The sequence below is a fragment of the Cervus elaphus genome, chromosome 5 (genome assembly GCF_910594005.1).
Source record: "Cervus elaphus chromosome 5, mCerEla1.1, whole genome shotgun sequence".
In the NCBI taxonomy this organism is placed as follows: Eukaryota; Metazoa; Chordata; class Mammalia; order Artiodactyla; family Cervidae; genus Cervus; species Cervus elaphus.
The window spans coordinates 90,766,926-90,783,818 of NC_057819.1; the positions used below are offsets into that span (position 1 = coordinate 90,766,926).

The 16,893-nt window shown below is 45.9% G+C and overlaps 1 protein-coding gene across 1 annotated transcript; it reads right to left on the reverse strand.

Annotated features, from left to right (window-relative positions):
* Positions 1 to 1,439: 1,439 nt before the first annotated feature.
* RNF135 (ring finger protein 135) lies at positions 1,440 to 16,759 on the reverse strand. Its single transcript, XM_043903100.1, has 5 exons — positions 16,321 to 16,759; positions 12,018 to 12,143; positions 8,795 to 8,954; positions 5,773 to 5,862; positions 1,440 to 4,809 (listed from the first exon to the last, which is right to left on the reverse strand). Exons 1-5 carry the CDS (start codon positions 16,675 to 16,677, stop codon positions 4,280 to 4,282), a joined length of 1,263 nt encoding a protein of 420 aa, XP_043759035.1. The 5' UTR covers positions 16,678 to 16,759; the 3' UTR covers positions 1,440 to 4,279.
* Between the last annotated feature and the right edge of the window lie 134 nt (positions 16,760 to 16,893).

Sequence of the window (16,893 nt, forward strand, 5' to 3'; positions counted from 1 at the left end):
AAGCAAGCTTGAAAGAACAGCAAAGAATCCAAAAATGATAACCTTCATTCCCACCTTTATGATTTTTGTGCTCTGGCTCCAGTTTGGGGAAGTCATGTGACCAAAGAATTACACCCCACGCTGACAGAGGCCCCATTATCCACACCACCTGAGAGGATGGTATTTAACCAAAAGACTTCAATAGGCTAAAACCCTGGCCTCTAGATTCTAAGTTTTAAAAGGCAAACATCAGGAACTTCCCTGGTGGCCCAGTGGCTGGGACTCTGTGCTCCCAATGCAGGGCCTGGGTTCCACCCCTGGTCAGGGAACTGGATCCCACGTGCTGCAAGTAGAACATCCCACACACCACAACTAAGACTCAGCACAGCCAAATAAATAAATAATAAAGTAAAACACTTTTTTTAAAAAATGAAAGGCAAACATCAAGGTGACTCTGGGTGACCCGATAAAGGCTCCACAAAGCAGGAAGTGAGAACAGAGAGCCTTTTAATGGTCATTTGGCACAAAGAGAGAGGCCCTGGCCCTGCTTAGGAACTCGAGGCCACTACGCTGAGACCTGACACCAACGACCATGGAAGAAAGGGCATCTCATGGCTTCAGTTCTGCATCTTATCAAAGTGGACAGCCAGGTCTGGGTCTCAGCCAGGATCTTATCAAAGGATGTTAAGCTTTGAGACTTGGAGAGTGGGAACACTGGGCCGGCTCCCAGATCTGCCATGCTCAGCTGACTGATCCTGCCCAAACCCCTAGGTTGGTCCAGGCCCCCACTCCCCTCTCTCAAGTGTTAAAAAAAGGTGATAATACTCATCACACAGGGTAGTTTATGAGGCTCAGAGAGCAAATGAATAGATCATGGGGGAAGAATTCTGGTGCTCCTGTTTCCAAGAACATGTGTGGAAATGAATGTGAATCTAAAGATGTTAGAAACCAAGGTGCTCTGCTGTGCTTAATCTCTCCGACTCTTTGTGACCCCATGGACTATAGCCTGCCAGGCTCCTCTGTCCATGGGGATTCTCCAGGCAACAATACTGGAGTGGGAAAAAATAAAAATACTGGAGTGGGTTGCCATGCCCTCCTCCAGGGGATCTTCCCAACCCAGGGGTTGAACTCAGGTCTCCTGCATTGCAGGAGAATTCTTTACCTTCTGAGCCACCAGGAAAGCCCAAGAATACTGGAGTGGATAGCTTATCCCTTTTCCAGGGGATCTTCCCGACCCAGGAATTGAATTGGGGTCTCCTGAATCAGGTGGTCTTTATCAGCTGAGCTACCAGAGAAGCACCAGAGACCAAGGTAGGCGATGTGAAAGTATAGTTCTGAGACTTCCCTAGCAGTCCAATGGCTAAGACTCTGCACTTGCAATGCAGGGGGCACAGGTTCAATCCCAGGTCAGGGAACTAAGGTCCCGCATGGTGTGGCCAAAAAAAGAGAAAGAAAATATAGTTCTGTCATTGTTGCCGTGTTTATAACCACCCTGGCATTCTTCCAACGTCTTCACCTGTAACTTTAATTCTTTTGCAACACTTCGAGGAACAGAAGGAAGGGCCAATAATAATGATTTCCATTTTACAGAGGAAAGACAAAGAGGCGAAATGCACTGTCAGAGGTCACCTGGCTGGTTTGTGTAGCAAGACTTTCTGTTCAACCCAGCCCAGCAGAGCTGGATTCCATCTCTCCAGCAGGTGCTCATGCAACCTGGGGGCCTACAGATGGATTGTAAGGCGAAGAAAGGGAGGGGAAGGCTGTAGATCAGGTGACTTCAAAGACATAGCAAATGTTAATAGGTATGAGGGTTCTTTCTATGGGGAGTGATGAAAATGTTCTAAAATTAGATTATGGTGATGGTTTCACAGCTCTAAATATACTAAAACACATTGATTTGTACACGTTAAATAGGTGAATTTTATAGTGCGCAAATTATATCTCAACAAAGCTGTTAAGATATATCAGGGTTTGTTTTTTGTTTTTTCTTTGAGTTTGTGCTAAAGATGCATGTTTGGGTGCTAAAACTCTAAAGAAATGCAAGCAAGTGATTACTGTAAAAGTCAAGATGCCTTTTAGGTGGAGAGAGGGTTTTGTAACTGGAATGGGGAAAGAGCCTCTGGGGTTGGTAGCAGGGTTTTATTTCTTGACCTGAAGTGTAAAGGGTGCTTAATAACAATAATGATTATTCCTTACGCTGCACATGCGTTTTGTGTAGTTTTCTCTATCTGTTCTGTTATGGGCTAAAATGGTTCTAAAGAAATGGGGGAAATCAAGTATGAGATGATACCATGTGCTGGCCAGACTGTAAGGACCCGCCCCCGCACTTCCTGGTATTCATGCTCTTGTGAATCCCCACCCCTAAATGTGGGCAGGTCCCGTGACTTGCTTCTAATCAACAGAAAAAGGCAAAGGTGAAGGGATGCGTTGGTTATATGTCCGTGTGGTTACATTACAGAAGATTTAATGTCGGGACTGACCTGGTGGTCCAGAGATTAAGAATTTACCTGCCAACTCAGAAGACACTGGTTTGATCCCTTGGTCTGGGAAGATCCCACAATTCATGAGGCAACTCAGCCCCTGAACCACAACTACTGAACCTGTGCTCGAGAGCCCGTGCTCCACAAGAGAAGCCACTGCATGAGAAGCCTGCGCACCGCAGCTGGAGAAAGCCCGCATGCAGCATGGCCAAAACTAAATAAATTAAAAAACATTTTTATCACACACCAACATGAACTAGCCACAGGTATATAGATGCCCCCCCCCCCCCTTGAATGTATGGCAGAAACCGAACCAGTATTATAAAGCAACTACTCTTCCATTAAAAGTTAACGATTTTTAAAAAAATTAAAGTTGTTAAAAGATTGAATGTCCACCTTTTGGGAGACTTGATCTCCCTCTGTGGCTTTGATGAAGTAAGCAGCTACGTTGCAGAGGCCCACTGGGTAAGGAACTGGGGTCCTCGGTCTGAAAACCCACAAGGAACTGAATACTGCCAACAACCACGTGAGTTTGGAAGCAAGTCCTTCCCCAGGGGAGCCTCCACGTCACCCGGCCCCAGTTCACACTCCGACTGCAGCTTTCAAGACTCCAGAACAGAAGCCTCAGCTAAGCTGTACCCTGACTCTGGCCCATAGAAGCCTTGAGATTGTAAATGTGTGTTGTTTGAAGCCACTGAATGTGTGCTAATAACATTACACATGCCTGACAGCATGCCCCCTGTGGGTGGGGAGGAGGACCCCCAAAATCAATCTCATTGTCAGTGATTCACTAGAAGGACTCACAGAATTCAGCAAAGCTGCTATACTTGTGACTACAGTTTATTACAATGAAAGGATATAGGTTAAAATCAGACATGGAAAAAGGCCCTCTCATTATAGGGTCATTGCTTAATTCTCCCAGCATGATGTGTGACAACACACACGGAATACTGCCAACGAGGGAAGCACATCCAAGACTCAGTGTCCAAAGCCTTGATTGGCCCATGGTAGGCAGATTCTCCGGTGGCTCAGATGATCAAGAGTCTGCCTGCAATGAGGGAGACCTGGGTTCAATCTCTGGGTCAGGAAGATTCCCTGGAGAAGGAAATGGCAACCCACTCCAGCATTCTTGCCTGGAAAATCCGATGGGTGGAGGAGCCTGGCAGGCTATAGTCCACAGGGTCGCAAAGAGTCGGACACTGAGTCACTTTATTTTGTAGGCAGAATCACTGCTCATATGGCTGATCTTAGTTTCCAGCTCCTCCAGAGATCGAGCTGATACTGAGTGGCCCAAGGGCCTCCGATAAAGACAGTCTTATCAGGCAGGAGCTTCCAAGGGCTTAGATATTATCTCCTACTCAAGAGCCTGTCCTTTCTTTGGACCAGGAGGGTTTGAACAATGCAAGTTAGCCAAGTTAAACAGTTACTTTGCATCCCTCAACTTTGAAAGTTCATTCCTTATTTGTTTGCGATTCCTTTATTTTTAAAAATTATTTTTGGCTGGGCAGGGCCCTGGTTGTGGTGAGCGGGAGTTATTCTTCCTTGGGGTGTGCTGGCTTCTCCCTGTGGTGGCTTCTGTCGTTGCCGGGCATGGGCTCCACGGCTCCAGCACTCAGTAGATATGGCGCACTGGCTTAGCTGCTCTGTGGCACGTGGGATCTTTTGGAATCAGGGACTGAACCCATGTCCCCTGCATTGGCAGGTGGATTCCTAACCGTCTGGACCACCAGGGAAGTGCTGAAAATGGGATTCTTAAGTTGCCACCCTGCTAAAAGTCAGAGAGACCCAGAAATCGATGTGCTTTAACACCCGGGGAATGTTTACACATTCATTTGCCTAATAGTCAGAGAATTTCCAGGGTATAAGCCATACAGCCAGAAGGCAGGGTGTAGAGGAAAAGAGACAGAGATTGGGCACTCAAAGAGAGGCTTCGCCTGATCTGCCTTGGAATAGAAGGCAAGTTTTCCCTCCTCAAGGTCCAGCCAGATGCCCACCACACTAGGTCTGTCTGAGCCGAGGACAGTTTCCTTGACCATGCACCATGCAGAGAGCTTGCTGGTCCCTTTCCACTCTACACACCAGGAGTCCGTGGTCCTTCCCAGGATCTGGTCACGCCTCATCCCCCGCGAAGCTACCCCGACTGCCCAGTGGCTACAACGCTGAGTGTCCACTTCCCAGTAATGCTGCCCGGAAGAGAGGGCCTGGGAACACAAGGCCTGGCTGGAGGCAAACCTCTCAGGACTCCAGGAATTGAGCTTTGGGAAGTCAGACACAGTCACTGTCCGGAGGTCCGTGGACACCACTAGATTACAGGAGAGGCTCCGAAGCTCAAAGGTTGGACTGATGGCCCCTGGAGGAAAAAAACCAGAACATGACCAGTCAGCTCTGATGGTTCATGCTACGAGGTCCTCAAATAGCGAAAAGCATCTGTGTATCTTTGAATGCGATACAGTTTTACTTATACTAGCATTACAGTCGGAATGTCAACTTACAGTGGAACCTTGTTATACATACCCCTGATGCTGTTCTAGTAACAATACCCGCCTCTCCCACCTTCATTTCTACTTACCGATGAGCCTTCTTTCAGGAAGCTGTCTGTGAAGCTCACCCCACAAAAGTCACCTCTTGCTCTTCCCCTAATGCTTTACCTGATCTCTAGTGATACTTACCATTTTCTACCAAGAGTAGAGTGATTGATGACCATGGCTATTTACATCTCTCTGGTTATACTAAGCTTCCTGATTAAGGCTCATGTCTTATTCATTTTGTATATTCCATACTGTTTTCCACTAAGGGAGTAAATAATTGCTAATACACAGCATTCCTACTGAAACTCATATTTACACACGTTTACTCACTTACCCTGATGACAATCCCACAAGGAAGTAAGTACTACTATCTCCATCTTACAGATGAGGGAACTGAGGCTCTGAGAGGTTACATGACTTCTCCAAGATCAGACAGCTAGTGAGTGGAGCAGTTGGCTCCAGGATCCATGCCCTCAAGGATTATTCCAGACTTGGGCAGTGATGGTAGTTTAGCCAGGTTGGGGCATTGGCAGTTGGCTGTAAGTGGTGGCTCTGGCATGGATGCCCAAAGGTTGCCTGTGTTCTGAGAGCTCAGGGGTCTGGCTCAGCCTGGAATTCGGGAGTCTTCAACCCCTTTTGCCTTTGTCATCAGCTCCCCATGGGGAGGGGCCAGGTGTGGAGGAACAAGCCAAGGGGTCTAACAGCAGAGAGATGGACACAACATGCTCTTATAGCTCCTTGCTCCACCAAGTCAAACCCGCGCTGTAGGCGGATCACATACTTACATCGAGCAAACGAGGAAGCCTTCTTGGGTGCAAGGCGGCTCTGGTCAGGCGGTGGGCATGAGGAAGAAGATGGAACTTCTGGGAGTTCAACTATGGAATCAAACACATTGGGAGAGGGAGATAGTCCCATCAGAAAAAAAAAGGCACATAGAAGATATCCAAACATCATGATCAACACACACAGCTTGTCTTTCTCATCATCAGCATTTGATCAGGGAGTACATCCAGCTTAGGTGTATCTAGTCCCATATTCTTACTGTGGACTCCACCCCCCCCACACTGAGTCCTATGCTCCTTGCTGGCAGAGATTTTATTCATCTCTGTATTCTAAGCATTTACCCATTGCCATGTACATAGGAAGTATTTAAAGCATATTTATCAAATAAATTAACTAATATGGTTCCAGGAGATCACAGCACCCTCACCCCCAGAATCTCCATGACCTCAGGTCAATGCTTTATTTTTTTTTTTTTCCTCAGGTCAATGCTTTAAACCGTTATTAAACTGGGAAATATGAATTGAAATGAGATTCACCACAACTGCTGATACCTATTTCCTCTCAATATATTGAAATTTGGTTTTCATTTTATTGAAGTATAGTTGATTTAGTGTTGTGTTAATTTCTACTATACAACAAAGTGATTCATGTATGCATATATATATTCTTGTTCATATTCTTTTCCATTACGATTCATCACTGGCTACTGAATATAACTCCCTGAGCTATACAGTAGGGCCTTGTTGTTTACCCATCCTGTATATAATAGTTATACCTGCTAATCCCAAGGCTTGTCAGGTGGCTCAGTGGTAAAGAATCCACCTGCCAATGCAGGAGCCTCAGGAGATGAGGCTTCAGTCCCTGGATTAGGAAGATCCCCTGGAGGAGGAAATGGCAACCCCTTCCAGTAGTCTTGCCAGGACAATCCCATGGACAGAGGAACCTGGTGGGGTACAATTCATGGGGTTGCAAAGAGCCAGACATGACTGAGTGACTGAGCTAACCCCAAACTGTACTAAATTTTATTATTACCTTAAAGCCACTGTGTGCTTACAATGACCACAGGAAGTGGCAGAAGGGAAAGTAAGAGAAATGCTAGGATATGGACCATGAAGGTGAAATCTTCCCCATTTGTATCCTGAAGGGACAGCAGCATAAACTGAACGGAAGAGTTGGATGATGTAAACTTACGGTGTAGATAGATACAGTACAGTACTGTAAATGTATTTTCTCTTCCTTACGCTCTTCTTAATAACATTTTCTTTTATTCTAACCTGCTTTACTGTAAGAATATAGTGTATAGTACACAAAACATACGAAGTGTGTGTTAATCAACCGTTCACGCTATAGTATGGCGTCCAGTCAACAGCAGGCTACTGGAAATTAAGTTTTGGGGCAGTTTTAAGTTTTTGGTGCCCCTAATCCTCATGGGTTCAAGGGGCAACTGCACTCCCCAATAATTAAATTTGTATTACAAATAATCACCCATACTGGGTAAGCCCAAAATGGTTATCAAAACTGTAGTATGCATTAAAACCCCCCGCAAAGTTGGTAAAAATACAAATCCTTGGTACTTAGTCCCAGAGATGCTAGCTCAATAGTTTGGCAACGGGGCCTGGATTCTGAATTTTCATTTTTTAAGGGTGAGAAGATTTTTACTTAATACTATGACGTGAGCATAATATTGATATCAAAGTCAGAAAAAACACATTAGAAAAAAAAAATAGGCTAACAAACTGGAGATTATCTGCATTCTTTGTAGTGTTACAGAAAGTCCTGGGCCATGCCTCGAGAAACACTGTGCTGTTTGCGTGATTTCCGTGGCAGCTCATGGTCTATTTACATAGGGTCAAAGGAAACCATTGTGAGGAGGCAGCCAAATTGCTTAGCAGCTGTTAAAGGGCTGACTTGAAGAACAGCTAATCTATTGTCTTAAAAACAATCTTGTGAGAACTTCAGGGAATGACGGTTCAGGAAATATTCAGATCTTGTGTTTTAAAGCTGCCCTGGACTGGCCCAAACAATCAAAATCAAAACAGCCAAAATAGGGACTTCCCTGGAGGTTCACAACGACGACTGGCAGTCCCATGGTTAAGACTGTGAGTTTCCAGTGCAGGGGGTGCAAGTTCTATCCCAGGTTAGGGAAACTAAGACTCCACGTGCCTTGAAGCTGCCGTCCCCCCCAAAAAAGACTCCTCTTTCCCCTACAGCGGAATAAGCTTTAAAAAAACAAAAATAGCCAAGATAATAAAAATCGTACTTGCTAAGACATACTTGAATTTTCTAAGCTGGATTGTTTAAAAAACCATTTTATTTCTGAAGTTGCAGTGAACGGGGGCTGCTCTCTAACTGCGGTCTCAGGCTTCTCACTGCGGTGACTTCCCTTGTGGCACAGCGTGGGTTCTAGGGCGTGCGGGCGTCGGTGGTTGTGGTTCTCGGGCTCTAGAGCAGAGGCTAAGTAGTTGTGTTGCACGGGCTTAGCTGCTTCTCAGCATGTGGGATCTTAGTTCCCCGACCTGGGATTGAACCAGTTTCCCCTGCACTGGCAGGCGGATTCTTACCCACTGCGCCACCAGCAAAGTTCTGTTATAATCTACATTGTTACTACTTAACATGTTAACACTGGTCAGAGATTATAGTTGAATAGAATTTATCAAGAACTGTATACAAAGTTGCATTCTTCATTAATAAGACATTTACTAGTGAAAAATTAAAAAGTTGCCTATTTCTGAATCTCCTCAAGCAAAATAGGTGTGCAGTGAGCTAGCAAAATCAGGTCTAGGTTCTGGATTTATAAGTCTTAGAAAATGAGTTTCTGTCTATTAAGGGCCTGTGTTACATCACACCTCCAGTCAGGTCCAAAAACACATCCAGCCACAAAAATAGCTCAGCCCACTCCTTCCTCATTCACATCCCAGGGAACACGCAGCTGGGCTCAGAGATCCTGTTCCCTCAAAACGAAGCCATGGAACACTGCCCCAGCTTCCATAATCCAACCTCCTCTACCAAATAACATCAACTCACCCTGTGTTTGTTCTTCAAAGGCCCCTTTCTGCGTGAAGTTTTCTCGTAATTTTTCTTGGATCTCTTCTAAGTCATGGAGAATAGCTTTCATTTTTCGCTCAGGTGGGCTGGAACTCAGTTTGGGAGAAGCCAAGGAAACGTCCACCCCTTCCAACAAAGTCTATTGATGAATAAGAACAGAATGAAAGAGAGGGAGGGGGAAGGGGGAGGGAAGGAAGGAAGAAAGAAAGACAACCTTTTAAGGAACGCAACAAATATATTCCAGTCCTGCCAACCATCTATAATTTTCTACTTACCTCCCAACAGGTTTTTCAAAATATAATTAGGCCCTCAAAATACATGCCTTGAAAACAATCTGGAATACATTATTATGGCAATGACATTAGAGAATAGCAATTTCTGGGTGATGGGGTTATGGTTGGGTTGTGGTTCTTAAACTGCTACGTATTTTCTAGTATTCTGTACAACAGACACAGAATTCTAAGCTCATACCCTCCAAAAAGTTTTAAAATTTTAGGCCCATCTTATAGGGGCTTTACAAAATAAATAATACAGATAGGCACTAAGATAAGCCACAGAGGCTGAAATAGTCTTTCCCCGACTGCTATCATCTTATCATAATAACTCTTCCCACGGGCCAAGACAATCATGCTGCCTGCATCCAGTCTCTGGGGCCTCCAACATATACTCTGATTTTCTTTACCTTCAGGTCCTGTTTTTCCCCAACACAGTCTCTCATCTGCTCACCACTTTCCTACCTCCAGGACTTGACTCTCCTTCCCAACTTAGGAAAATCCATTTTCCATTCTTTTGGTCAATCATAACAGGAGTAGGTACTACCTCTTGCGTATTTTCCACTGCTCACCTCTAATTGCCTAACAACCTTCCAAGATGGGTTTATCACCCCCATTTTGCAAAAGAAGGTTAGGGCTGTGTGTGCGCTCAGTCGCATCTGACCCCATGGACTGTAGCCCATCAGCCTCCTCTGTCCATGGAATTTTCTAGGAAAGAATACTAGAGTGGGTCGCCATTTGCAGGATTAGGGTTAGGGTTAGTTAACTAAATTGCCACAGTTAATTTGATTTTCCCACATTTTCACATTGCTTAAGCACATTTTCAAACAAGATATTAAAAAAAAAAACAACTCCCCATTAAACCAATGAGGAGCAGGCCACAGATCATTTGTTGTTCTTGTTTTACAGGTAGAAGCCTGAGACTCAGAAAGATGAAATGACTGGCCCAAGGTCGTAACACTAGTGAGTAACCACGTCAGGACTGACAGACTCTCAGACTTTCTACCCCAACACACTGCATCCCTGAGGACCCATTTATTCACTCATTCAAATACTCTGGGTATTTACTGAGCATTTACTCTATTCCCAGCACTGTGCCAGGCCTGGGAAAACAGGAGTGAACAAAAGAACAAAAGTCATCAAGGTCTCTGCCCTCCTAGAGCTTAGAGTCCAGTGCTAGGAAGAGGAAAGAAAGACTTTAATAAATTATGGTACCAATCACTATCAAGTCACACGTGTGACAACTGCTGCAAATGAAAGGTACATGGAATCACATACATGAGAGCTTCTAGTAAGGGGACTTGACTTGTTCAAGGAAATCAGTGAAGGCTTCTTCAAGGAAGTGATAATCTAGTCGAGGTCTGAAGGATGAGCAGGCATGACCTACATGACAGCGAAAAAGAACATTCCATGGTATGGGCCCCGTGATGAGAAGTGTGACACTATAGTGGGAACAGAACGGAGTGATTAGGAGGCTTTGGTAGAAATCCAGATCAGAGATGGTCATAGCATTGGATTAGAGACGTTTTTAAGGAGCTCCAGAATAGTAAATAGGTTCAAGAGATGTTTAGCCAGGGGATGGAGGAGGGCAACATGATCCTCAGATTTCTGACTTGGGAACCTGGAATGGTTACAGGGTCAGCTGCTCAGATGGGGTACCCAGAGGAGACACAGTTCAGGACAGATTAAGTGTGATGTGCCTCTGAGATGCCAAGAGGAAAAGATGAGAAGGAAGACACCAGATCAGAGGAGGGTCCAGGCTGAAGTTATGTTTGTGCACAGGGTGGGTAATTAAAGCCACAGGTGTGGACAGGGCCATCTGAGGGAAAGAGACAGTGACCTACAACTCAGCCTTGAGGAATCCCAGCTTTTCACTGCTGAGCAGAGGACAGTAAACCTGCCAAACAGACGGAAAAGGAGCAGCCAGAGAGACATGGGGAAAGACTGGAAGACTTGTATCTCAGAGCTAAGGGGAAAGAAAGCTCGAAGAATGAAGTTGTGAAAAGCAGCAGACTCACTGATATACAGAAAACAAATCTGTGGTCAGCAGTAGCTGGTGGGAAGTTGCTATATAGCACAGGGAGCCCAGCTCGGTGCTCGCTAGTGACCTCGAGGGGTGGGACGGGAGTGGGATGGGAGGGAGGCTCAAGAGAGAGGGGGAACTGTGTGTGTTCGTGTAGCTGCTTCACTGTGTGGTACAGCAGAAACTAACACAACAGTGTAAAGCAACTGTACTCCAATAATGAAATTTTTTAAAAAAGAAAAAAGGGGGGGAAAAGATCTTTTATCTCTGGTCATGGCAGAACAGGTTTCAAAAAAACATTGTCTTTTAAATATATTCAGTTATTACACAGTGTTTTGTAAAGGTATACACATATATTAAATATATATAAATATTAAAAAAAAATTAGTGGGAGAGAGGCGAGAGAGGCAACATGGGGCCCGGGAGTGAGCGGTAAAAACTACTGGGCATGAGTTAGGCTACAAGGACGTGTTGTACAACACTGGGAACAGAGCCGATGTTTTGTAACAACTGTAAACGAAATGTAGCTCTTAAAAATCATACAGAATTTAAAAAAAAATGATGTTGTGGTCAACTATGTCATAGGCGGCTGAAAGGCCACTGAGAATAAAAGCTAGAAGGTCTGCAGGATTTGCACAGAGATCACTGGTGATCTTCGGGGAGTAAGGTGGTTACGTGGAGTGATAAGGATGGATGCAAGCCTACCTGAAGCCTTCACACCTCACCTCAAACATTCCAAACTCCCAGTTATCTGTGTTTGCAAGGTGAAAGATTGGGATTTAGCGCATCCTTCAAGGGCAAACATATTCATGTTGCTTCCCAGAGGTCCCAGGGAGCTGTCCCTAGCCCCATCCCCTGGCACATCCTTTCTTCTCCCAGATGAGCCTACCACAGCCAGAATGCTCACTTCTTTATCTGGTTCAGATTCAGGGCGTTGTCTCGGACTCTGAAGGTTCCTGACAATATCTATAAGCTGTTCCACCAGCTTTGCCAGCTCCTGGTCAACTTCTGTGATGCTCTTTGATGCCTCCACCTTTAAAAGAGCAAAGCAGAAGATAAAGCTGGACCCGGGAACCAGCCCTAGACAGAGGGAGCCCTAAACACTGGATAAAGGAAGCGGTCAAGGAAGTGACAAAAATGTCTAGAGGAAAAGGAGGTAATGTCCTCAGACCTTCCGCATGCCCACGTCCCCCTACTGGTTGTTCAGCGGCCATAACAGGGAAGCAGAGTTCATCCATCGGATGGGGCCGGGGGCGTGGGGGGTGGGAGTGAGGCACGAAGGGAAGACTGGGGTCATTTTGAACTGGGGAAGTCAGAGAGGAAGCAGGGTGGGAGCCTGGGGATTTGGTGCAGGTGGCAGCTGGTAAGCTGCGTGGAAGGCATTTGGCTCAGGCTTCAGGCCCACTCTCACCTCTGACTCATCCTGTGTCTTCACCACTCCTTTCAAAAATTAAAGCGACCACCTCTCGTTCCCTTTAACAGTGAAAAGCATCTACTATGAAAGGATTGTGGAGATTCTAGATTGCTGTACAGATGCAAGCTCTTTTTGTTTATTGGCGTCCTTCACATTCAAAGAAACATTCAGATGAGAATGCTAAACAACTCCACTTCCAGAGCTTCATCTGCGCAGCTGCCTGGCTGAGAGTGGGAGGAAGTTTGGCCACCAACATATTCTGGCAACAACCTCAAGACCTGGAGAAGCATCAAGGGCAGGCGGGGCCCAGAACTCATTGGAGAAATCTGAATTACCTCCCAAAGGGGTCCTACATAGAACCACAGAAATACAAGATTTTCATCATTCTACTCTAAATAAACCAGAGTTTTTAATAACTTTGGGGGGACAGCTTTCACTTTTTAAATTATGCTGGAACCTCAAAAACTGGAACTAATTTCTCATCTCTAAGAAGCACTGATGTCCCTCAAAATAGCATGTGTTTCAGAAGTCATATGCAGACTAATTTGCAGAGGAAGGTGGCTGACCACTGGTAACATTGTTTGTTCTTGTATGTCCAGGTCTCACTCCTAAACATTCTGGCAGCTGGAATTCTGAAGTGGAGCCCTTATCTAGACACCTGAGCAAATTAAAAACTTTTATAAATAAGTGTTGGTGCTTTTTCTATCCATAAAACTGCACACTTATCGTGCTGAATTTAGAAAATGCACAGAATTGAAAGAAGAAACATTTTAAACCATCCAATATCCTACCATCCATAAGCAATTGTAATCTGAAAGCCAATGCAAAGTATATTCAGTCACTATACTAACAAATAGTTTTAAGGACCTGAGGGATAATGCTGTATTTATTCATCTGTGGCCACACCACTCGGCTTGTAAGGTCTCAGTTCCCTGACCAGGGATAGAACCCAGGCCATGGCAGTGAAAGCCCTGAATCCTAACCGCTGGACCACCAGGGAACTTCCAATGCTGTATTTATAACCAAGAAGAAGAAAACAGCTTTAATTATAAGGGGGGAAAAAAAAGGAAGCAACCAATATGTCCATTAAAAGGTGAATAGACAAACTGTGGGACATGCATGCAATGGAATATTATTTGGCAATAAAAAGAAATGAGCAGTCAAGCCACAAACCTTAATTATGTTTAGTAAAAGAAACAAGTCTGAGAAAGCTAGATACTGTGTGATTCCAATGGTATGACATTCTGGAAAAGCCAAAGAGATAGCAAAAAAATCAGTCACTGCCAGGGGTTGGCGGGGGGTGAGGGGATACAGAAAGGTGGGGCTCAGGGGGTTTTCAAGGCAGTATAGCTATAACTGCAGATACCTGACTTCACGCATTTGTCAAAATCCATAGACTGGTACAACAGGGAGTGAACTGCAACTATGGATTTTAGTAAATGACAATGTATCAATATCGGTTCACAGGACTCCCCTGGTGGTCCAGTGGTTAAGAATCTGCCTGCCAGTGCAGGGGATTGACCCCTAGTCCAGGAAGATTCCACATGCCACGGGGCAAGTAAGCCTGTGCAGCGCAGCCACTGAGCCCTCGTGCCCTAGAGCCCCTGCTCCACAAGAGAAGCCACCGCAATGAGAAGCCCAAGCACTGAAACTAGAGCGTAGCCCCGACTCAACACAACTAGAGAAAGCCCATGGGCAGCGATGAAGACCCAGTGCAGCCAAAAAAATAAATCAAAATTTAAAATACTGGTTCATAAATTGTAACCAAGGAACCAAACTAATGCAAGAGAGTAATAAATAAGGAAAACTGTGAGGGGAGTAAGGGCACTTTCTGCAATACCTGCTCAATTTTCTATAAATCTAGAACTGCTCTAAAAAGTAAAGTCTATTAATTATTTTTGGAAAAAAAAAGAGGAGTAGATAGCTCCAAGCTTTCTGGCTCTCCATCACTCCCTAGCCTGCCCCAACACATCACACACAGAAACATCACAGAACAAGCAGAAACTGTCAGAACCAACTTTTTGAGGCAGAACTCTGGCAATCACTGACTCAAAAAAACACAAACTGGCAGTAGGAAGCTTTGTGACAGTCTGACCTGCACTTGCCTCATTTCTCTTCCTGGCTCAGTGACAGTACTGAAAATTTCCAGCATGACACTCTGGTCCTGGTTCCCAAAGGCACAGAAGAGATCTTAGTCACAAACCATTGCATATGCCTGTTCTAACCAGGCTTGGGGCTGTCTGAGGGAATGACACAGGGTGCTCATTCATCTTTGTTTCACCTAACTTGAAGCTCAGCCCAGAGAGGTGGTGGGCATTGCTCAGAAATACCGCAAGAGGAGTCAAACTTGCAGGTGTCCGGGGCAAAAGATCATGGTGTAAACTGACAATATCCTAAGTCCCGGTGGCTAACAGACTAGGAGCAAATTGATCTCAGTCCCTGGAGCAAAAGTTGACGAAAACTGGAACCCTTCTACTTTGTTAATGGGAATGCAAAATATTGTTGTGTGGAATGCAGTTTGGCTGTTCCTCAGCTAGCTAAACACAGAATTGTCATGTGAGCCAAAAATTCTGCTCCTACTGGAAAGAACTGAAAATAGGAACTCGGATATCTGTACACCAATGTTTACGGCAATGTTACTTGTGATAACCAAAGGGTGGAAACAATCCAAATGTCCATCAGTGTTTGAATGGATTTTAAAAAAAAAAGTGGTATAATCAAACAAGGGAATCATTATCCAGCCACAAAAAAGGGAATGAAGTTCAGACTTCCCTGGTGGCCCAGTGGATACAAGTCCGCCTGCCAATTTAGGGGACATGGGTTCGATCCCTGGTCTGGGAAGATTCCCTCTACCTCAAAGTGATTAAGCTGCTGCCCAACAACTTCTGAGCCTGTGCTCTAGAGCAGGAGAACCGCAACTACTGAAGCCTGCATGCCCTAGAGCCAGTGCTCAGCAACAAGAAAAGCCACCGCAATGAGAAGCCTTCACACTGCAACTAGACAGTAGCCCCCACTCACAACTAGAAAGCCTGAGCAATGAAGCAATCTTCATAGCAATGAAGATCCAGTGCAACTGAAAATAAACAAATGAATGAATAGTTACCAAAAAAAAAAAAAAGGGAATGAATTTCACATTTACGCTACAACACAAATGAATCTTGAAAATGGTATAGCAACTGAAAGAAGCTAAGGCTAGAAACAAAGTGGCAAATACTGCGTGATTCCACTTGTATGAAATACATAGAGGAGGCCAAGTCACAGAGACAGAAAGTAGATGAGAAGGTACCACGGGCTGGAGCGAAGGGAGAAGTCACTGCTTCAACGGTACAGAGTTACTGTTTGTGGTGATGAAAAGGTTTTGGAACTCGGTCGTGTTGATCATTGCACAGCAGTGTAAATATAATGCCACCGAACGGTACGTTTAAAAATGGTTAAATGGCAATTTTATGTTATATAACGTAAGCAAATTTTAGCACAATTTAAAATCGACTGAGCGACTGAACTGAATTGAAAAATCGTCAGAGAGATAGACAGGCTGCAGAAAGAGAGGAAATAAGTGGAAATAGGCCAGGGTAGATAGTAAGTTGACAGGATTTCAGATTTGGATTTTTTTTTTTTTTTCCTGCTTCTTCATATTTCTCTGAACTTTGCAAAGAACGGGTTCTATGTACAGCCTGAGAAAACTAAAGTGAAAGCGGAAACAATCAGGAAGAGAGGAAGCGCCCTGAGGGTACCGGGGTGCAGGCGGCGCGGATGAGCTGAGGGCAGAGAGCAACCGCCGGTCCCACCTCCCTACCCGCGGCTGCGCCGTGGGGCGCCCGGGTACGGGCGCCGGGCGAGATGCCGGGCCGGGCTCCGGGCCGGGGTACGGGCTCGGGGCCTCCAGCTCTCGCGCCGCCCGCCTGTACTTGTCAGCCAGGTCCTCCAGCATGGTGTTCTTCCGCAGCTGCAGCGGCCCGGGGGCGCCCTCGCGGCAGGTGGGGCAGAACCGGCCGCGCCTCGCGTCCCACAGGTCCACCAGGCAGTCGCGGCAGAAGCTGTGGCCACAGGGCAGCGTGGCGGGCCAGGCCAGCAGATCGTGACAGATGATGCAGCCCAAGTCCTCCTCCGCCAGCCACACGGGGACGGCCCCGCCCGCGTCCAGGCCCGCCATGGTCCCCAGGCCGCCCCCGCCCCCGTGGCTCGGGCGCGGAAGTCGGGGCCACGTGGGGACCGCCTGCCCCCGCTACGTCTTCGCCGGCTCCTCCCTCGCTCTCTGCGGGTCTGCTCCTCCTTCGCTGCCGCTCACGTCCACCCTCGTTTCCTTTTTCCAGTCCTACTGCGAGCTCACTGGGAAATCAGCTCGCCCTAAGCTGCTAGAAACAGGCCG